Raw genomic sequence first — 23,469 nt, 5'->3', positions numbered from 1 at the left:
GTCTTATATGGGTGACAGAAACCAAATTCGTGTCTGCTAAAAGAACGGGAAGTGTTATTAGCTAACTGATGAACCACCTCTCCAACACTCATTTTTTTTATTTTAATTTTATTTCTTGTTAGTCTCTTTCTCTCCCTCCCTCCCTCCCTCTCTCCACTCCCCCTGCCCCCGTGTGTGTGTGTGTGTGTGTGTGTGTGTGTGTGTGTGTGTGTGTGTGTGTCTGTGTCTGTCTGTCTGTCTGTCTTTCTGTCTGTGTGTGTGTGTCTGTGTTTCTGTGTGTGTGTTCAGTCTTGTGTTGATGTTCACCACACCACAATGTACATGTAGAAGTCAGAGAACAACTTTCAGAAGTCTATTCCCACTTTCCATAGTGGGAGCTACTGATTGAACTTGGGTCCTTAGAGAGAGTCTCACTGTGTAGCTCTGGACAGCCTGGAATTCCCTCTGTAGATTTGACTGGCCTCAAACTTAGAGAGATCCACTTGCCCCAAAAGAGATGGAACTAAAGGCTTGTGCCCCAGTGCATGGCCGTCTAGCTTCATTTTTGTGTATGAAGTAGTGTATCCTGTGACTGCTGGATCATGGCAAAGTAGTAGGTATTGCTGAAAGTAAGTTCATCAACTAAACTCCCAGCTTTTCTTAAACCCAGATATACTTCTCACGAGATTATAGTGTTTAAAAGGCAAAAAAAAAAAAAAAATGCTAATAAAAGTGGAGTTTCCCACTCTCCCACCACACCCTTTCTCCTCCTCTGAAGTATTTTACAGGCAACAAAGAAGAACACAGCCCCTTTTCCTCTAAAGGCTTCAGAACTCCCCTCTGGGCTCCTTTTCCAAAAATACCTCCCACTGTTGGCTAGCCAAGATGTCTTAGGGAGGTTCATTATTCTGAATATGACATAATATTGAAACTTTGAGACTATATGGTTACATCATGAAATACACTTATTTCCATTTTGGAATATACTGTCAATTTTCTACTACCTTCATAATTACAGATATTAGAGAAAAACTGAAATAGATGTTGAAAGAAAGTGAGCAAAGTGGTAAAACAGAATGGAAATCTAAAGCTTTGAAAAACTGAGGGAAGGAATTTATAACACAGGGAAACTTTCTCTGTTTCCTTAGTATTTGGAATTCTAGTAGGGTGCATGCACTCTTTATTACCAACAGAGGGTTTGCTTTGTTTTCTTTCTTTTTTTTTTTTTTTTTGGTTTTTCGTGACAGGGTTTCTCTGTGTAGCTTTTGAGCCTATCCTGGCACTCGCTCTGGAAACCAGGCTAGCCTTGAACTCACAGAAATCTGCCTGCCTCTGCCTCCCAAGTGCTGGGATTAAAGGCATAGGCCGCCAATGCCCAGCTGCTTTGTTTTCTTAACACCCCCTGCCGCCCCCCAAAAATCCCAAATGGTTAGATTTTTCCACACAAACATAGCAAAGAGGAAAGTGCAGTTAAAAAAAAAAATAACAAGCAGCCGGGAGTTGGTGGTACATGCCTTTAATCCTAGCACTCGGAAGGCAGAGGCAGGTGGATCTCTGAGTTCGAGGGCCAGCCTGGTCTCCAGAGCCAGTGCCAGGATAGGCTCTAAAGCTACACAGAGAAACCCTGTCTTGAAAAAAAATATATATATATATATATATATATATATGTATATGAGTTTTCAAAATGAGTATGACTTTAGAATAATGTCATATTTTGTAGCAGAAATTCTTTATTCTTTATTGAAGACTTCAAATTTTGTAACTAGGCTGCTTTATTTAAGACTTCTAACATGGGGGTTGGAGAGATGGCTCAGCGGTTAAGAGCACTAACTGTTCTTCCAGAGGTCCTGAGTTCAATTCCCAGCAACCACATGGTGACTCACAACCACCTTAAGTGACATCTGGTGCCCTCTGCTGACAGGCAGAAGACTGTATACATAATAAATAAATAAAATCTTAAAAAAAAAAGACTTCTAACATGTTTGGGAACTTTGAGTTTATATTTTAGTTGAATAAAATACATTTCTAAGCAAAAGAAGTTTGGTCACCTGAAAAATTTCCATTTTGAATCAACAAAAAGTGGTCACATACTGATGCTTTTCACTCTTCAGAGGTCACCGCTAGACCTTGAGGATGCTTCATCATTTTCTCCAAAAGTGTAAGCGGCTCACAAATTCTCTGAGTTTTAAAACTAAAGAGAAGTTGCCCATGTGGTCCTTCCAGCTCCCACAAGCCCTCCGAAACCTGTCATAATAACTTTCTTTGGTCAAGTTGAAATCTGGTCCAGTTGTTTTTAAAAATCTGTCCTTTTTCCATCTTTCTCTCCAGGAATCTTTGAATTTTCCAAAATAACTTTCTTTTTCAGATTCTTCCTTCCATATTCCTTCTCCTTTCTTTAAGGCTGTCAGTTCAGCTTTAAGTAAGCGTCTGTGGATTTTCCAGTGGGATTTTGAGTCATAATTTAGCCCTTTGACAAGAACCGTTTTGCCCAAGCCTTTTCTCAAAATTTCCTCATTCAGATTCACATTAAAATATCCACCCTGAATAAAAATAAAAAAGCTGATTATTTAATAAATTGTTATAGTACATTATTAACCTTAAAATTCAACAATTTTATCATTTTAGAGAACAGCTAAAACAAACAAACAACAAACCATATAACACAAGGTCTTCAGGTCAAGTTTGGTGGCACATGCTTGTAATCCTAGCATTTATGAGGCTGAGGCAGGAGGATTACTTACACATGGCCAGACAGTATTGAAAAATGGGACACTGTCTCAAACAAAACAGTAACAACTATAAAACAGGGGCTTGAAGATACCCAGCATCCATATAAAAATCAAGGCAAAGTGGGCAGTTCAGGCTTTTAATCCCAGTGCTGGGGAGGCAGAGACTCGAGAATCCCTGGAGCTCACTGGCCAGTTAGCCTGGCTGAGTAGGTGATCTCCAGGTTCAGAAAGAAATGATAAGGTGCATGGTAACCAAGCAAGACACCTGACATGAACACCTGGCCTCCACACATGCACACACAAGTGTCAACACCTGTAAACACATATGAACCACACACACAAAATAAGTATCAAAACATACCAGCAAAACAACAAAGGGATTGAAGAGCCTAAAACAGCTATTGCTAAATTGAAGGATTTTGTTTTTTTATATAATACACATGTAAGCCTTGCTCAAAGTCAACTGATTCTCCTTGATCTCTAATCCAAAGAAGCATTGAAATGGTAAACTATAAAATGTACTAATTACCCTCTTGGCTGTGTAGAGAGAAAATAGAGCACAGGATTTGCACAATGAGAACCCACAGAAAAACAAAAAGAACTATATAAACTAATAGGTAAACAAGTCACACGGGACAGAGCAGCATCAAATTGTTAAGTTAAAAGTCACAGGGTTTGGGGGGCTCTGACAGGTAGTTTTTTTTTCCTTTTTTTAACATATCATTTTTAAAAAAGATTTATTTATTATGTTTACAGTGTTCTGTCTGCCTGTGTCCTTGCAGACCCAAATAGGGCACCAGATCTCATTACGGATGGTTGTGAGCTATCATGTGGTTGCTGGGAACTAAACTCAGGACCTTTGGAAGAGCAGCCAGTGCTCTTAACCTCTGAGCTATATCTCCAGCCCCCGCCCCTTTTTCCTTTTTTTATATGTGTATGGGTATTTTCCATTTTGTATGCCTGTGTATCACTTTCATTCCTAGTGCCTGCAAAGGCCAGAAGAGGGAACTAGAGTTGCAGTTTGTAAGCTACTGTTTGAGTACTGGGTCCTCTGCAAGAGTAGCCACTGCTCTTAACTGTTGAGCAATTTCTCCAAACCCAGGTATGTACATTTTAAAAACACCTACTCCAAATAATCTTTGACTAGCTTGAAATTTTCATTTCTGGAATGTTCCACTTGTAATGAAATAAATGTGACCCTCCCCATAGGAAATCATAGGAATAAAGCAGATCCTGTTCTAATCTAATTAAAACTAATTAAAACCAAGTATTGATAGCTTCATTGTGAAATAAATCACAGGGCTGGAGAGATGGCTCAGCAGGTTAAGAATGCTTTGCTTGCTGATCCTCCAGAGGACTGGAGTTTGGCTCAAGCACCCACACAGAGCAGTTCAGAACTGTCTGTAACTCCAGCTGCAGGAAATCCAACACCAATGTGAACTCTACACATGTAGACACCCACACATGTAGACAGACACCCATAAATAAAATCTTAAAAAAGCAAAACAACAACAACAAACCCAAGTGCTTGTTATACAATCATTTGAATTGGAGTTTCATCCTAGCACCCATGTAACAAGCCAGGTGCTCTCCAACACAGAAGGATTCGTCGCCCCTTCTGACAGGCTCACCCACATACATGTATGTGTACACACACACACATACACACAAACACACACACACACACACTCTCATGTGCACATAATCTCAAGCAGAAACATTCACAAACATTCATACACATATTCACATACACATTTTCAAAAAGTAAATCACAATTAATGTGAAATTAATCTAAAAATGTCAAAAGTCCAGGCTTAATATTTTCTAAGGAATATTGGGAAATATTTTCTAAGAATCTATTAAACAAAGTAATCGTTTTATAAACATAGCCTTGAAATAAAATTAAAGAGTAAATAATTAAACATTATTTCTCTGGGTACAATAAATTTTGGTTCATGAAAAGTTTGTTATATTGGTCTCAGTTTAAAACATTTTATACACTCATTTCCTTGAGCCAAACCAAAACAACTACATTTCAATCTCAAACATTAGTAGAATTCAAGCAGAAGCAACTGAATCACACTATGTGCACAGCATAATTTGTTCACCTAGAAAACAAGGTAAGGATGAGGAATGAAGGTGGGTTTTTGAACCAGGAAGGAATCTTCCTTTGGTTAGTCCAGTCAAGGCAATTACATTCCTTAGACACCCACCTGTAAATGAGAACAGCAACCCCACAGGATGGTTTTCTGTATGCATGAAAAACCTGAGCATGACATTTACTTTTACAGCTTCTGAGTGTAAACACAGGATATTGAAGCAGACGGAGCAATATTTATCTTCAGAAAGCATCCTTGCTCTTTGCAGCTCCCAGTTGCCACGCTTTGTTCCCCAAATGATTTCTACTAACAATGTGGTACAATACACTCATGCATATGTAAATGTATGGGGACAGTCCTTTATTTAGCAATGACTAAAATCATTAATAATTTGAAAGTCCTTCCCTCTCTATAAATTTCTTTTTATATCTTCATTTTTATTATTTTTATCAACATTTATTTTCATTTTATGTGTACAAATGTGTGCTTGTATGTATGTACATGAGCCTCATGTGTGTCTGGTCAGGACATTGGATCCCTGAAACTCTAGTTACAGACCTTTGTAAGTTGCTATGTGGGTGCTAGGAACCAAACATTAGTTTTCTACAAGAGCAGGAAGCCTGAGCCAGCCCTCCAGCCCCATATTTTTATTTAATTTTTAAAAATACTTATTTTATTACTTTTATTTATGTATATGTGTGCATGTGACTGTGGTGCCTGATTCCCCCAGAGCTGGAGTTACAGGTGCTTGTCATCAGCCTGATTTGGATGCTAGGAATCCAACTCACCTTTGTAACAGCAATGAGAGCTCTTAACCACTCAGCCATCTCTGCAGCCATCTCTAGGCCTTAGTTTGTTATTTTTTTAAATAATGTGTATATGTGTGCATCTATGTGCTTGATTGCAGTGCCCACAGAGGGGAGAAGAGGGCATTGGATACTCTGGAACTGGAGTTATAGGTGGTTGTCGGCTGCCTAAAGCAAGAGCTCTTAATTGTTTGAGCCACATCTCCAGCCCCTTTAGAAATCCTATTTGACTGATATAAACACCCACAAAATTTTACATGAAATTTATATAGTGCCAGTATTGGTGGCACCTGCTCTAATCCAAGCCTTGGAAGGCAGAGGCAGGTGGAACCCTGTGAATTCAAGAACAGCCTGCTCTATAGAGCAACACAGAGAAACGCTGTCTCAAAAAAAATAAAACACCTTGTTCTTTACACATAACAATGATTAGCAGCTTGAAAACCTCATTATATATTCAAAATGCTAATTAAATAAGTGTTTACTTATGTTAAGAATAAAACAAGGTCAGTTATTTCTTCACACTACTTACCTTGTTCACTAAAAGATAGCAAAAAAGTGCTGAATTCTCCTTTCCAAGAAGCTGGAACCACAGCAGCTGGGAAGGTTTCAGCTCTTTCTGTAACCAGACCTTACCGATTTCAGTGAGTTCCACTCCAGCCAGCTTAACCAGCAAAACTCCACGTGGCTCTTCTAAGAAAGAAATGTACAAAGTAGTTTAGCTTCAAGGCAGACCACAAAGCAAAGTCCAAAGTCATTTGCCTCCAAGCCCCTAACACACATTATTTATAAATACTTATTTATAAATACTCAAGTTCTAAATTTAGTACCATTTATTTTTATTAAATTTTAATTTAAAATAATGCAAGTATAAGTCAGATGTGGTATATCCCAACACTCAGGAAGCAGAGCCAGGTGAATCTCTGTGAGTTCAAGGCCTGTTTGGTTTACATAAGGAGTACAGGACCAGCCATAACTGTTTCACAGTGAAACCCTGTCTCAGGAGGGAAAAAAAAAAAAAAAAAAGAGTTGCCTTGGTCATGGCAACTATTATAAAGGAAAACATTTAATTGGGGCTTGCTTACAATGTCAGAGGTTTAGATCATTATTGTCATGTCAGAAGCATGGTGGCTCACAGACAAACACAGTGCTGGAGAGGTAGTTAGAAGTTCTGTATCTGGATCAGCAGGCAGCAGGAAGAGAACTGAGACACACTGAGACCCCAAAGCCCACTTGCTAGTGACACACTTCCTCCAACCAAGCCACACCTATTTCAACAAGGCCACACCTTCCATCAGTATCATACGCTATGGACCTATGGGAGCCATTTTTATTCAAACCACCCTACAAATAATCATCCACCCGTTTTGGCCTCCTGAGTACTGAGTTTAAAGACATGTGCTACCAGGCCCAGCTTGTAATTTGGTTTTAGATTTTACAGATCACATTTAAGAGATGACTTAAGTCTTAGAAGAGACTTTAGACTTTGAATTACTGAACAATGTTGGGACTATTAAAGACTGTTGCATCATGAAACAGTCACAAGCTATGGGGGCCAGTGGTGGAATGCTATGGTTTGAAAGGGAAATGTCTCCCATATGCTCATGTGTTTGAAGACTTAGTGATAGCTGTGGAACCTTTAGGAGGCAGAGACTTGCAGGAAGAGTATGCCCCCTATACCCCCCCACCCCTAAAAAAAGAGGAGGAGGAGAAAAAAAGAAAACAGAAAACCAACTCTTGAAAGTTGTCTTCTGACCTCCACATGTGTGCTGTGGCACATGATTGCCCACACTCACACATCACACACACACACACACACACACACACACACACACACACACACAATTTAAAGAGTATATATATTGGTTTTTCAAGACAGGATTTCTCTGTGTAACTTTGCAGCCTATCCTGGCACTCGCTCTGGAGACAAGGCTGGCCTCGAACTCAGAGAGATCCACCTGCCTCTGCCTCTGCCTCTGCCTCCCAAGTGCTGGGATTAAAGGCATGCATCACCAATGCCCGTCCTAAAATATTTTTAAATAATTTATTTATTTTTATTTTATGTGCATTAGTATTTTGCTTGCATGTATGTCTTGTGTGAGGTTGTCAGATCTTGGAGTTACAGACAGTTGTTAGCTGCCATGTGAGTGCTGGGAATTCAACTAGGGTCCTCTAGAAGAGCTGTCACTGCTCTTACCTTCTGAGCCATCTCTCCAGCCCCTTGAAAACATTTTTTAGACAAGATCTCACTGTGTAGTTCTTGCCACCCTAGACCAATATATATAGACCAGGATGGCCTCAAACTTAGAGATCCTCCTGCCTCTGCCTCCTGTGTGCTGAGATTAAAGGCAAGTACCACTCACTGCACTTGGCAATGAGGTTTTTGTTTTGTTTTGTTTTAATAAAAAAATGTTCTAAAACTTGGTTGTGCAGATAACAGTAAACATTTTCCTTCAGACTAGGGTTTCCTAAAACCTGTCCCTGAGTTTCAAGCAAAGAAGCTTGAAAGTAGGTGGGAGGATTGTGCCCTTAGCAAAAATTGTGTGATACAGCTAATGTGGAATTAGGTGAAGACAGAAGTACAACACAGGTTAGATAATGCTGCAAGGAAGGAAGCCTATAGTCCCAACACTCACAAGGCAGTGGCAAGACTATTGACAGTTCAAGTCTAGCCTGGGCTTCATGGCAAGACTTTGTCTCAAAAAAACATAAACAACTTTTAAAATTTAGATGACTGTAAGGTCATTGATATACAAATAAATTCTTAAGTCTGCTCTAATGTCTGAATATTGCCAGCACCACCGACAATCTTTCATAAAGGCTTCTGTAGTTTATGAGACCAAGGATTAGGTAACAAAAACTTCAATTCGATAGTCTAAATCTAATTCAACACTATCAACTGTAGCACTGATGTACCAATTCATCACAGGATAAAGGCCACTGGGCTCTTTTTTAAATGGGGAAATTTCTTATTGAACACTCAAAGTATAATGTAACTGATAAGAGTAAAGTCATTATGATTTAATAAACCATCCAAACAAATGAGTAGGAGAAAGTCATAACAGATTTTCACCAAAAACTTTGAATATTCTTGGAAATGCAAGCATTACTTTCAAAAGCCTATGATTTCTGGCTGGGCATGGTGGTACACTGCCTACAACCCAGCACTGAGAAAGCACAGGCAGGACTATCACACATTTCAGGCCACCTGGCTATACATAATTAATTCTAGGCCAGCCATGCCAATATAGTAAAAAATTATCTCAAAAACTAAGAAGGCATACTTCTAAATTTAAAAAGCATTACATTTATTTATTATGTGTGTGAACCACACACAGCACATATGTAGATGTGCGAGGACCACATGTGGGAGTCAGTTCTTTCCTTCTACCATGTAATCTGAGAGATTAAACTCAGATCTTCAGTCTTGGTGGTAAATACTCTTACATGCTGACTTATCTCGCCAGTCCTCAATTGTCAGTTTTATAGTTATTGCATTTAATTAATTTCCATATGTGTTTATATGTGTTCATAAGTATGGAGTACATGCACATGGAGGTCAGGGGGTAACTTGTGGGGTTGTTTCTCTCCTACCACATGGGTCCTTGAGATTGTACTAAGGAGGCTTGGTAGCAAGCACCTTAATGCACTGAGCCATCTTGCCTGTCCACAACTTCTAATCCCTAATTGTTTTTAGCTTTGTTTCTGTGATATAAAACATTTTGCCTTCCTAGGTCTTCAATGAATATTTTAAATTTTAAGATATATTTTATTTTATATGTATGAATATTTTGCCTACATTTATGTCTGTGCACCTACCCTTGGAGTCCAAAAGAGGGAATTGGATTCCCTGGAACTGGAGTTACAGATGGTTGTGAACTATCATGACAATTGCTAGGAATAAACCACAAAGTCATTGCTCCAGTCCCCTTCAATAAATCTTGCATGACATGTAACATGTAATTATGTAATGACATTAGAGGTATGATAGCTGTGTTCTGATATAATTGTTGTAGTAGCCATTTTATGACGTAAGAGTCTTGACAGCTATTGTAACTTAATATTGATAACTGTTATGATATAATAACTATGACAGCTATTATACATAATAGTCATGATAGCCATGTTATAACAAAATAGTGCTGGGAACTCAGGTCTTCTGTAAAAACAAGTACTCTAAACCACTAAGTCTTCTCTACAGTCCCCTTCAATAAATCTTGCATAGAAACAATTTTTAAAGTCAAATCCTTATTGAATGGGACAGAACAGAGATGCTAGAAGTTGGCAGGAAAGCAACATGGCTCTAGTAGAGTAGGCTAAGAGTACTCTGCCAGAAAGGTAGGATGTGAGTCTTATGGATGATCACAAAATCAGGGAAAGGAGAAAGTGTGACAACTGAAGGAAAGAAATATGGACACCTGGAAAATCAGTGAATGACACAAAATGACACTGTCTCAGTGACAAATGCCATCACTTAAGGAGTCTGTTTCATCACTAAACTCTTTGTTATTTGTTTTGAAATTGCATCACCCTATGTAGCCCTGTCTGGCCCAGAATTTGCTACACAGATGAAGTTGGTCCTAAACTCACAGAGATCTCCTCACTCTGCCTTCTGAATGCTGGGATTAAATGCCTGTGCCATTGTACCAAGTATGAATAAATATTTTTAAAGATTTTGGTAAGCATACAATAAACACATATGATATTTGTGAACAATCTTAATTGCTACAGTAGTTCTAACAGCTATGTTATAATAGATATAATAGTTATATTATACCTTAATAGTATATAATAGTTGTAATAGCCATGTTATGACATGATAGTCATGATAGCTGTGTTGTGACATAATAGATGTGTTAGCTGTGGCATGACATAATAGCTTATAGCAGTGTGCTTTCTGAACTTACTGGCTTGCTTCCCATGGCATGCTCGGCTTGCTTTCTTATAGAACCCAGGTTAGGCTCTCCTCCATCAATCACTAAGAAAATGCGCTCCAGTCCAATCTTATGGAGGCATTTTCTCAGTTGAGATTCCCTCCTTTCAGATAACTAGCTTAGGTCAGGTTGACATGAAACTATCAGAACATAGCTATGATAGCATAATAATATCCATGTCGGAGCACAATAGTCATGACAACTGTGTTATGGCATAGTAGTCATGATAGCTGTGTTATGACATAATAGGTGTGATAGCTATGTTATTGCATAGTAAGTAATAATAACTGCATTATAAAATAAAAATCACAATAGTTGTGTTCTGATACAGTAGTTCTAATACTTCAAGGAAATTCATGACAGCAGACAACATCCTTAGACAGGAGAAATGCCTTGGAATATATACATTTATCAAAAAATATTAGTGTTTTATCATCAGAAATAAAAAAAAGATTTGGATAATTTCCTTGTAACTATTGCAAGTTCTGTGACTATTTCAGGCATATACCTATTTCAATGGTCACTATATGCAATAAGGCTGTAGCAAAAGAACAGACATTCATTAAATCACTGTTGAAAATGTAAAGTGTTTTAAATATTTAAATATTGATAATTTTGTTGTTGTTTTTGGGACAGGATTTCTATGTGTAGCTCTGGCTGTCCTGGAACCAGTACATCAGACTGGTCTTGAACTCACAGAGATCCACCTGCCTCTGCCTCCCCAGTGCTGGGATTAAAGGTGTGCACCACCATGTCCAGACATTTCATAACTTTTTAAGTTGTGCCTACATATTTATGGATGTGCTTATACCTTCTCATCTATATCCATAAATGATCATGAGGGGGATGTCACAGATGTTATGAGGATGGTGATAATAGACTCATGCTCTGAAACTGAAAGCAACCCCCTAACTGAATGTTTCCTTTTATAAGTTGCTTGGTCACAGCAATAGAACAGATATCTAACACAACAGTCATTTGAACCAAACATTTTGCATAAAGAATGGCCTCAATTTTTAGGATCTAGATATTAGTCCTATAAATATAAGAAACAAAGGTCTAGTTGTATTTTGTCGACCAGATAGTAAAAGTGGTGAAAGGAACATGGGTGGCAGTCTTTTCTCGATGTTTTTACAATGCCAATGTTTTTACAAACTCGGGGCCTCAAACAAACTAAGTAGGCACTCTTCAACTGTATTATGCCTCCAGCACCAGGCACATTGTCTGAATAACTCCTTTCAGATGAAAATGGTACGTTCTAGTGTATTATTACATCATTGAAAATAGTGCTTGGGTAGTGACTTTCTACTTCCCAAGCCATTTTTAGGTAGTTTTTGTTTTTATTTTGTTTTTTACTTCTGAAAATTAAAACCTAACCTCTTTCCCAAGAGCAATTTATATCAGTCACAAAGTGTTCACACTATCATTTTCTCTGTAGTAGCCACCATGTGTTGAATGACACACATCAGGTTTCTTTCATTTATACATGAACAGGCATTCATGAAGTTCTGGACTGAGCAGCAAAGAAAACAAAACAAAAACAAAATCAAAACCAATCATAGCTTTTCTAGCTATGTCCTAGTGGCTTCACTGGATAGGGAGAGAGCTTATAAAACAAAACACACACACACACAAACCAAAACCAAAACCAAAACCAACCAAATAACAACAACAACAACAAAACAAAAACAAAAACTACATCAATTCATTCTATCCAATCTCTATCAGCCAGTCAGAATTTTTCTATAGATTGTGAGCATCAGGTTTTTGGGGAACTGTTCATGTCTATCAGGAGCTTATACTGTAGTGGAGAAGATAAAAATGTGAATATATAATATGCACAGGAAGTGAAAAGGAAAAGAGTTAGCTTATAGCCTTGGAAGATGGACAGAATTCTAGAAAGCAGAGCAGAATGACAATGAATACTACAATGGCAGTGCATTTAAACACCTATGCAGTTAATTCTTCACAGGAGGGTTAAGGAAGTTTCACCAAAAAAGCAGCAATTGAGCTGGATCCCAAAGAATGAATTTAAGCTGTCTGAGCCAAAATCCAGGATTATGAGGTTGCATCTACAGGAGAAAGGTGTGTGTGTGAATATGTGTGTCGGGGGGGGGGGGGATTTGCTATGATGTGGAGATAACTGATAATAGTAGAGAAACACGTGGTTTCTAATACCCCTCTAGTCTCCTTTGGTCCTTTCAATGTTTCTTTCCTGTCTCAACTATAGGAGCCTTCATATAGGCCATCAAAAGATGCAAGCTCATTCCTATCTACACTGTTCCTGGCTAGCCCACTGAAATGTTCAGATCTGAATATTTAACAACCCCTCAATGAGACCTTCTCTGGCTGCTGTATACGTGTAGATTTCCTTAGCCCCACCAGACCTGAAAAGTTATCTATCCTAGGACTGTTTCTTGTCTTCATCAATATTAGGACAAAATTTCACATGTATTTTGTCTCTCTTCCACCAAGATTGTGAGCTACAAGTGTTAGGAGGACAGTGGTTGTTTTATTCAACATTGTACAGTTATCTTAGGTCCTAAGCCATAACAGATTGTCATCATTTGTAAGATTAGCACCCGAAGGCCTATGTGAAAGACTGGGTAGTCAACTAAAACAAAAAGGAGAAGGAAGACAAGAACTCTAGAGCCAAATTAAATCATCTCAGGTAAATAAGACCATGGTTCAGACTTTCATAGACTATGGAAAGGAATCAGAAATTAGTATATTTCTGCTACTTTATAAAGAGCATATACTTATTAAATACCATAATAATGACTACTAGTTTTACGATTCTTGCATCTTACTTACTTTTCCATGAAGATATAAAAGGTAAAGTAATAGGAATATGTTCAATTTCTAGACCACACTCAGTTATCCGGTGTAATCGGCCACGTAGCTTAACTTTCTTTCTTATAAACTCTACTGGAATATCTGCAGAGGTTGTAAATTTTGATGTCTGTTGATTTACAAAGAAAAACATTGAATTTTCACTTAAAATAAAAAGAAAATGTGAAGATATCTAAGCATTGAGCAAAAAGACATAGCCGTTGAAAGCATTAACTTTAACACTTCAATATTTAATAAAAGTTTTTACATTAATGCTTTAATATTTAGTCAAACGTGTTTATAGAGTCTGGAGAGATAGCTCAGCAGTTAAGGGCACTTGGCACACTTGCTGTGGATGTGTGTCTGGTTTCCAACACCCAATTCCAGAGGACATACATGCACAAGCATGTATATATAAAAATAGTAAATAACTTAAAATTTTTTATGGAGAGTTAAAGCTTATTACTCATCCATTTCTATTTCAAGCTAATATATAAGAGATGTTATATATAAATCCTAAGCAAAGCTGTGTCAAATCAAAATAGACTCCTAACTGGCAAGGTTTTTTAAATTTTTTAAAAATATCATTTAGGAAACAAAGCAAATCTTTAAAAAGAAAAGAAGTGGGTAGGCCAACAATGGAAATTTACTTCTACCCCCAACACCTACTTGGTGCCTGGGGTTATCATCATGGCTAGTTCAGAACCTTATATAACACTGTACATCTTTCTAATACTAGGAAAGAATATTTGATGCTGTGGCATATTATCTCTGCAAGAGAAAAGAGCTTCATCTAAATGTTGGGAAATTTCCTAGTTATTACTCAACCAGGACTTAATTTTTAAATTTTTGTGTAGTGTGCAGGGAGGGGGTGGGGCGGGGACGACCACACTATATACATGGAGGTCAGAGGAAAATTTTGTGGAGTATGTTCTCTCTTTCCACCTTCATGTGGTTTCTGGGGATCAAACTCAGATCTCCAAGGCTTGTGCAAGAACATTTAACTACTGAGCCATCTCAAAGGCCTGGAACTTACTTTTAACTTGGATTCAGAAGGACCACGCTGGATTGGTTTTTTGTTTTGTTTTGGCTTTTTTTTTTTTTTTTTTTTTTTTTTTTTTCTGAGCCCTGGCTGTCCTAGAACTCACTGAATAGACCAGGCCTTCCTCTGCTTCCAGAGTGTTGAAATTAAAGGTGTGTGCTACCACCACCCAGTACACTCTGGGTTTTTGTTTGTGGGGGTACACATAAAGAATTTATGTAGGTTTGTTTTCAGATATTAATCAAAGTGCAAGCCATAAGTGATAACCAGAAGTATTGAAATTCTGTCACTCCATGCTGCCTAAGAAACCATTCCAGGTTACACTGGAAAGTTGTAACCTTTCAAATTCAACAGATGACTCCATAATAGGTTCCATTTAGGTTCTATGACTAATAGACGGCTACCTCAGAATTTATATTTTTATCTAAATGTAATAGTTTATTTGCAAAACACCTGAGAAACAGTTTTGCCTAAAAGACAAGATTTCATCAGTACCAACAACTCCCTACCCAAACAAGAAAACTAGACAACTCCTAGTTTGTTTGGTTTTGGTTTTGTTTTGAGACAAGGTCTCCCTCTGTAGCCCAGGCAAGGCTGACCTGGAACTCACCAGCAGTTCAGGCCGGCTATGACCTTGTGGCAATCCTGCTTCCCAAACTGCCTGGAATACAGGTGTGAGTCACCACACCCAATTAAATCCTATTTTGTTCACAGAAAATTAAGATCTGAGTATTGAAAGGTTATGGTCTGTGTAAAAGCTGAAATAGCTCATGGGATCATAATTATGTGATTAGAGATAGCAGCAATTTAGGGCTTGCTGGCATAAATGCATAAATAAAATGAGTAAGTTATTAACCTGCTTGCTTTTTCTTGACTCCAACTCATTCCTTACATGTAGGCTTGAGAATTTTAGCATTTAGGTTAGTGGTTCAGCACAAGTCAGGAAAATAACTCTAAACTAATCAGAATGCTATCCAATTGTTAATGTCTCTTATAAGCAATATATAATATATTCAAAAAACAAACCAAAACACTTGAGATATTCCACAGTATCTAAAATGCAAGTTTAGAGACTATACTATTTTAACAAACTAAATCCTTTATGGAATCATTTTTTAACTCTAAAAAATATGATTATGCAAATGGTCTGTAGAATTAAGCAACGATAAAATCTATACATTTTTATGACTCTAAAATATATTCACTGCTCTAAATCTTAACCAAGATCTTAAAATGTTGATTATTATTAAATACAACTTAAAGCCTTTCAGTCTGAATACAATAAATTGTCTGTTGCCTCCACCATTTTGGACTCACCAGGCGAACACTTCTTATTAGTAGCATTATTCCAACTATGGCCATTCCAGTACTGATGTTCTACAGAAACAGAATGCATGGTTAATTCTCAGAAATTATCATTTACAACAGTCAACAGTGAGCATACTAACTTAAAAGGGGGAAGCAGACTGTCATCATGATCACTAGCGATTCAAGGAGTGCAGATGCCTCACCTCAGCTGGTGACTCAATTCTCCCAAACACTTTGCTGTGTCCCCACTTGCATCATCCTGTCTTCTTACTCCCACAGTATTGCTTCCTAGTTTTTTCTTAGCAATCTGGCATGCACAGGGATTTGAGTGTGAATGATTTTACCTTGGCTATGAATTCCTTGAATGCACCCCTGCCCTGGTCTAACTTTACATCCATGGTGAATTATGTATTTGGTAGAAACCCGTAAAATACAGCACCATGGCAAGTATGTTGGGTAAATGTGTGGGCAAATGACTGAGCATTAACATAGTTAACAAAATACACATATTTATTTGGCGCTTAATAATACAAAATGGCAGGTACTAGACTACTCTAAGGATGGGGCTACAAGGGCATGTCTGCAGGCACAGCCTTGGACCTCATGCTGCCTAGCTGCAAAGCATTTGCAAAGCTCAAGTTCCACAAATTCTTAGCAGAATTTTTGAAAAGTAGTTGTTCCTTCCAAATTTATTCCCCTCCTGGCTTCTAGTTGCCTGTCTTCCCCAATGCTCTGTCGGCCTTTGCTTTTGCCCATTTCCACCCCCGGAAAATCCCAGGCCTCATTGCTACAGATTCTTCTGTAGCTTTCTGCAGTTGTTCCAAGATGTCGGCCAAGTCCAGGGCTTTACCCACTCTGCCAGGTTTATGTAGCTCACTCTCAGTTGTGTCCAGTTCCGATTTCCCTTGCACACTAAAAAAACTATGCCCAGTTTCCTCAAACAGCATCCACCTACAACTATGCTTTGAAGTCTAATGACAAGATCAAGATCACAGTCTCCGTATTTGCATGTTCAAGAACTCTACAGCTTTTCCTAAAAAGTCATTTACTGCTACTCCTCCCTGTCAGGAGCCATCACCACCATCAACCCAGGGGCAGCTGCTTTTTTTTTTTTTTTTTTTTTTTTTGTACATTAACCAGTTTATTACAGGGTGGGAGAGGGAGAGAGACAGAGAGAGGGTTAAGAGAGAGTAAGAGCAAGGGGGCAGCTCCTTCTTTGTCCACATCACCACCAGGACCTTAGTGGCAGTGCTTTCTCTGGTATTACTCTGGCCGTCTGACCACTCCTGTGGTGTCCCCAGTCCCGTGCCAGCCTCGCAGTAAGGAAGCGGGCCTGGCCGCCGCCACCATTCCCGTGGCCGGCCAGGCATTCCGTCCCTGCCCGTCTTCCTCGTGGCTGCCTCGAGCACCCGCTCAGGCTAGCCCACCCCGCCCTGCTGTGGCACCTGGACAAGGCGCAGGTGGTTGTCCGCCCACTGCGACACACGCGTCACCACGTTGGCCTCCCCTGGGTCCCGGTCGGGCGCCTGCGACCCGAGGCTCGCCAGCGGCCGCGCCATGTTCCCGCGTCCAGCGAGCGTGCTGGTTTCCCCCGAGGGCGGCAGGGGGCGCTGCGCTGCGCTTCCCACGGTCCCCTCCCTTCAGGGACGCCTACACCCGGTGTGTGTTACAATGCTACCGGCTCCAGGGGGAGCAACAGAACACTGACTCAAAACAAAACAAAAATAGGGCAGAATATTAAAAATTAGGAAATCTGGGTGAATATACATGCTTTTATTCTTGATGTTTTTTCTATAAATTATTTTATTAATTTTGCTTTTTGAGACAGGGTTTCTCTGTGTAGCCTTCGCTGTCCTCGAACTAGTGCTGCAGAGCAGGCTGCACTCGAACTCAGCGATCCAGCTGCCATATTTTATGGTACTGGAGAGCAAACCCAAGACCTTCTATATGTCCGGCAGACTCTCAATGCTCCACCTCTTCTTTTGAAACGGTCTACATAGCAGAGGTCGCTGGTGTGTTTCACTGTGCCTGGCTTTCTAAATATTTTTAATGCCGAAAATAAGAAAGAGAAATAGAGATATATCTATTCGTTAAGCCGAAACTTGTGTTAATGAATTTAACTTTGGCCCAAAGAAAGACCTGGCCTTTCCCATTGTACCTGGTAATTTCTAAAATAGCTTACCTGATAAAATTATCTTTTACCCGGGAGCTTTTGAGCCGGTAAGAAAGTCTAACAGCTCCCTATGGTGGAGGCTTTGAGTCTCAATATCAGCTTGACTTCCAGAAGGACAAGTTATGCTAGTGTGCGGTGAGAACCCTGCACGCAGATGTGGGGCATTTTCCTGGTTGCCCTGCTCCGTGCTTTCTCACACATGGTGGCTGAGGAGTCAGTGTTGTTCATAACTTCATGGGTGGTCATTTTGCTTGTGTGTTTTTAGGCAAATTACCACACCTGAGAGTGTCCTGGATACTCCCAAACTCTACAGTTGGTGTAGAAGTACTGGAAATCTTGGTACTGTTGTTTATCTCTGCGTGGGTTCACTATATTATCATCTCTATTTAAATGTTTAAAATGTTACAGTAGAATTTTTCTAACATGTGAAGCCCTGGGCTGGATCCCTAGTGTTAGTATTCGGGTATCTGTAGTGGCCTGTCCATTCGGTCCTGACAGGATATGCCCCCAGCTGCTGCCACTAAGAGCACCAACTGTGTATATGCAATGTGTTCCCTTTCAAAAGGGCCCTGCCCCTGTCTCCTCTCCCCTGCTGTTCTTGTCCCCCGCCCAGTCTCTCCCCTCTACTTCCCCCCTTTTAAGATCCCTTCCCTGAAAAAAACACAAACAAACAAACAAAACTCTGCTTGAACCCTGTCCCATGGCATCTTTCTTAGGAGCACTGATTTTCTTAAATTACAACACCTAGCACTGCAAAAATATAAACTATAAAAATGAAAAGTCCAGTAACCTTACAGAAATCAAATATATAATGTGTAAATCAGCCTTTCCCACTTTTATGAATGCCACTGGCATATCAAACTCACCTGTGAAGTCTGTATGGCTTGCTTAGATGATATGCATACACACCAAAAAGAACTGACAAAGAGTTCTAAGGAAAGGAAGCTATTATCCTGTATTGTTGTGAATGGACAACAGTAAAATAGTCCTATAGTGATTAGAAGTATCTAGTTATGCTTTCTTATCTACAGGACCAAGCCATCATGGTTAAGGTCCCTCTTGAGTTCCAAGGACTGCTTGGAAAGTTAGAAAACAAAGCTGGTGAATCAATCACATCTCAAAAAATACTGTACTGTCCACTCTCATTGTCTTCAATTTCCAGTGGAATCCCTGTCTTCTATCCCTAACTCAGGCTTTGCCTTTCTAGTCAAACCTTGCTATTCTCACTCTCCTCCCTTCCTTTGTGTTAGGGATCTATCCCAGGACCCCTTGCAGGCCAAGCAAGTTTCTACCACTCAACCACACATCCCCATTTCTTTACTTTTCGATTGATTCTTAAATTTGACCTTTAAGAATACTTGCAAAAATTCTCTGAGTTTGAGGCCAGCCTGGTCTACAGAGCAAGTGCCGGGATAGGCTCCAAAAGCTACACAGAGAAACCCTGTCTTGAAAAAAAAAAAAAAACTTGTAAAAATTTTAAATCATCATCTCTGTGTGGATCTGTGCCCTAGAGCAGATGAAGGTGGATGTCAGGGAATCCACTGGAGCTAGAGTTACAGGCAGCCATGTGATATAGGGATGGGAACTGCTTTCAGGCTCTCTACAAGTACAGTATGTGCTCTTAACTACTTCAGCTCCTAGTTTTTACCCTTTCTCCCCATTAACATTTTATGGTGTGTTCTCATACTTGTCCAGTTTGAGGGATGATATCTCTTCTAGTTAGAACTCATCCTTGATAAATAATGTGATTTAAAGTTCATTCTTGAAGCTAGAGGGGTAGCTCAGTTGGTAGAGTGCTTGCACAGCATGCCCAAAGTGCTAGGTTTACCCTCTAGCACCACACAAACCAGGTATGCACCTGTAATCTTGGCACATGAGCGGTGGGAGTTCACTTTAAGTGCAGGATAAGGTTATGAACCAAAGGATATACACTGGTACGCTGGATTGGTATACTAAGAATGAGAGATGCACTATGAAGCCTGTCACTGGTGAGGAGCTAATTTAGACGGTGTAAAGGGACTGTGATGAGGGACAGGTAAGTGGTAATCAGAAAGCAACATCAACTACTCAGTAGTTTCACAATGGAGACCATAGCTGGACTGACCCTACTAGCAATCTGTCCTCAGAAGAATCACTTACCGCCAGGCATGGTGATGCACGCCTTCAGCAACAGCATTCGGGAGGCAGAGGCAGGCATATCTACACGCATTTGAGGCCAGCCTGGTCTACAGAGTGAGTTCCAAAACAGCAAGGGCTGCATGGAGAAACCCTGTCTTGAAAAATTAGGAAAAAAAGAAAAGTCACTTACCTTCTCCAGAGTGTGTGTGTGTGTGTGTGTGTGTGTGTGTGTGTGTGTGTGTGTGTGTGTGTGTAAGGCAGGAATTACCAAACACCTACCTTTTAAAATCATGGATCCTCTTGATTAATTTATATGAGGCTTTTTGGATGTATCTTGAATCAAGTACTAAGTTTTCGTTGCTACCATTAATACTTCAGGAACCTGAATGATGACCACAGTGGACAGGTGTAGTACTCCAAGGAAAAGCCTCTCTTTGTTTTCTTCTATTTAACCTTTTGCAGTGCTGGGTCAAGGCAGTCATTGGAAGTGTTGTTAATTTCTTTCTTTATTTTTATGTGTACTGGTGTTTTGTTTGAGCATATGAATGTGCACCGACTACACACAGTAGCCAGAAGAGAACTGATGAGATTGAATTGGAGTCCTGCTGAGCCACCTCTCCAGCTCCCACTGCTAATTTTACAGGAGAAACACCCATAGTACATTTTCTTTAGTTTATGTGCACAGCAATTCTTCAACCTGGGAGTCTCATTGCAGGTGATGGGCAGAATTATGATACACAAGGTTTATTGCAATATGTGGCTTAGATAGTGGAGAAGAATAATTTCTGCACTCAGGAGATACCATTTGTCCTAAGGAAAGAAGTTTTTTTTTTCTGATTACATTTTACAAGAAATCTATTACTTATAGTAAAGAATATAGATAAAAGATGGAAGAGCTGGAAAAAAAGGAAGATCCATCAGAGGGCTGTTGCTCAACTCTAGATTGAGGGGCAATTAGCAAACTTTCTTTGATACTAACCATGAAGAATTAACAACTTTTAATCCTTGTTTTCATAAAAGACAAAATGATCAAGTTGATTGATTTTTTACAATAAAAAATATTAAAATATACTATCTTCTTGTGGCTGGAGATTTGGCTTCATGATTAACAGCATTTGCCAATCTTATAGAGGACCTGGGCTCAAGTCCCAAAACTAGCATGGCAGCTCACACCTCTCTGTAACTCCAGTCCAAGAAGATCCAATAACTTCTTTTAGCCTCCTTGGGTACCAGGCATGCAGGTATTGTACATACATATATATATGGAGGCAAAACACTAATATATATAAAACAGTAAAATCCTAAAAATAAAATATTAAAAAATGTTATATTCTTTATTCTTCTGTCTCTAGTAAATTGCTCCCTTTCTCCTGTCTTTATTTCCCTGGCTCATTATTTTTTTTTAAAGATTTATTTATTTACTATATATATACTGTTCTGCTTGCATGTATCCCTGCAGGCCAGTAAGAGGGCACCATATCTCATTACAGATGGTTGTGAGCCACCATGTGGTTGCTGGAATTGAACTTAGGACCTCTGGAAAACTAGCTAGTGTTCTTACTCACTAAATTTAAGACAATATTCAGTTTCAACTACTTAGAATAACATTTGTTTGGAAACAAGTCCCTAACCCCACTCATTCTGTCATCATTCTTGCTTCTTAGAGGTAACAAACTCCTTACAATTTCTAGACTCCATTTATTCTTTTCCTTTCCTTTTTTTTCTTAATTTATTTATTTTTATTTCATGTGCATTCATGTTTTGCCTGCATGTATGTCTTTGTGAAGGTGTCAGATTCCCCTGAAACTGGAGTTACAGACAGTTGTGAGCTGCCATGTGGGTGCTGGGAATTGAACCTGGGTCCTCTAGAAAAGCAGCCAGTGATCTTAACCACTGAGCCATCTCTCCAGTCCTTCTTTTCCTTTTCTAATGCTACCTATGATTCTGCTTCTTCCTCCAGATCTCTGGTGCACTGGTCCATGAGGGAGGAGGGAGCAGAAGTAGGGAACATGGTTCTGTTGGCTTTGAGTATGATGGAGACAACCTTCTGGCAGATGACTTCAGTGAATCAGCTCAACTTTATTCCAGAGTACAGGGAATATATAGGATTGGGAGCCTGGTGACAAACCCTAATTGCATTAAGTGACACACTCCTATTATAAGGCTTTGTATGTGGCAGCTGGGTCCTATAACAAGTCTTAGTTACCATATGTGCATCAGGGGAAAGGCTTCTTGCAGAGAACTGTGTCAAGGGTCATGCTAAGGATAAATCAGGCATCCAGGCATAGAGACGGCTTTAATATAATGTCAGTCTTCCTGGCCCAGGAACATTCTCCAGATAACAGCAGGCAGAGAGCAGGAAGTCTCTCTGGGGGTGGGGGTAGGGTATCTTGTTGCCAAGCTTTGGAGAAAGCTTTCAGACCATGATAGACTGCAACATCTGCCCAGCAAGGTCTTCCACAGCTATCATTCTAGTTTATTTCTTGTCTGCTACTCACTTTTATAGTCTGTAGTGGCACATGCCTGTAATCGCAGTACTTGGGAGGTCAAAGCAGGAGAACTAAGGCAAATCTGAGGTCATCCTGGGCTACATAGCAAGATACCATTTCAAAAAAAAAATTCAAGGGCTAGGGTTATAGTTTAGGGTAGAGGGCAACTCTTTGGCCTTTTCTCATCAAAAGTTATTAACTTAGGCTGGGCAGTGGTGAGGCACGCCTTTAATCACAGCCCTTGGGAGGTAGAGGCGGTGGTTCTCTTGTGACTTCGGGGCCAACCTGGTTTGCAAAGAGAGTTCCAGGACAACCAAGCTACACAAAGAAACCATGCCTCGAAAAACAAAAACAAAACAAAACAAAAAATGTGATCACACTGGGCGTTGGTGGCTAATGCCTTTAATCTCAGTACTCTGGCCGGGAGAGGCAGGCGGATCTCTGTGAGTTCAATGTCAGTCTGGTCTACAGAGCGAGTTCCAGGACAACCTCCAAAGCAATACAGAGAAACCCTGTCTCGAAAACACCCGCCCCCCCCCAAAAAAAAAACACAGTGATCACATTCAATTCATATTTAAAACTTTGCACATATACTGTGGACTTGATCCAACAGTAATACTATTTCTTTGGTAGTCACAAAGTTGTAAAATGAGTTCCCGAAAAAACTATGTGTTTTAAGAAACAGAAGTACCTGGGGACTGGAAAGATGGCTCAGAGGTTAAGAGCACTGATTACTCTTCTAGAGGTCCTGAGTTGAATTCCCAGGAACCACGTGGTGGTTCACAACCATCTATAATGAGATCTGGTGCCATCTTCCAGCATGCAGGCATATATGCAGGCAGAACACTGTATACATAATAAATAAATCTCAAAAAAAAAAAAAGAAACAGAAATACCATTCCTGATTTGGCATAAGTAATTATGAGAATATTTTCACAAAAAAAGCATTTACTTAAGGCCTTT

At 39.6% G+C, this 23,469-nt stretch overlaps 2 protein-coding genes across 5 annotated transcripts in view; both read right to left on the bottom strand.

Annotated features, from left to right (window-relative positions):
- Positions 1 to 6,275, bottom strand: part of Plch1 (phospholipase C eta 1) — a 207,416-nt gene extending 201,141 nt beyond the window's left edge. For both annotated transcript variants that reach the window (XM_027391714.2, XM_027391717.2), the window contains exon 1: positions 6,143 to 6,275. The gene's annotated coding sequence lies outside the window, so the exon portion shown is untranslated. The remainder of the gene's footprint in view (positions 1 to 6,142) is intronic.
- CUNH3orf33 (chromosome unknown C3orf33 homolog) lies at positions 1,959 to 23,259 on the bottom strand. 3 transcript variants are annotated; one of them, XM_027391727.2, is made up of 6 exons: positions 23,198 to 23,259; positions 20,297 to 20,827; positions 15,736 to 15,795; positions 13,359 to 13,506; positions 6,143 to 6,303; positions 1,959 to 2,519 (listed from the first exon to the last, which is right to left on the bottom strand). In XM_027391727.2, exons 3-6 carry the CDS (start codon positions 15,778 to 15,780, stop codon positions 2,121 to 2,123), a joined length of 753 nt encoding a protein of 250 aa, XP_027247528.1. In that variant the 5' UTR covers positions 15,781 to 15,795; positions 20,297 to 20,827; positions 23,198 to 23,259; the 3' UTR covers positions 1,959 to 2,120. The 3 variants fall into 3 exon arrangements, with proteins under 3 accessions (XP_027247528.1, XP_027247527.1, XP_027247530.1); XM_027391726.2 differs by lacking the exons at positions 20,297 to 20,827; positions 23,198 to 23,259 and adding an exon at positions 17,172 to 17,329; XM_027391729.2 differs by lacking the exons at positions 20,297 to 20,827; positions 23,198 to 23,259 and adding an exon at positions 15,930 to 16,812.
- Positions 23,260 to 23,469: the final 210 nt, after the last annotated feature.

Source organism: Cricetulus griseus (assembly GCF_003668045.3).
Source record: "Cricetulus griseus strain 17A/GY chromosome 1 unlocalized genomic scaffold, alternate assembly CriGri-PICRH-1.0 chr1_0, whole genome shotgun sequence".
Classification (NCBI taxonomy): domain Eukaryota; kingdom Metazoa; phylum Chordata; class Mammalia; order Rodentia; family Cricetidae; genus Cricetulus; species Cricetulus griseus.
This window is presented reverse-complemented; position numbering and strand designations above follow the sequence as displayed.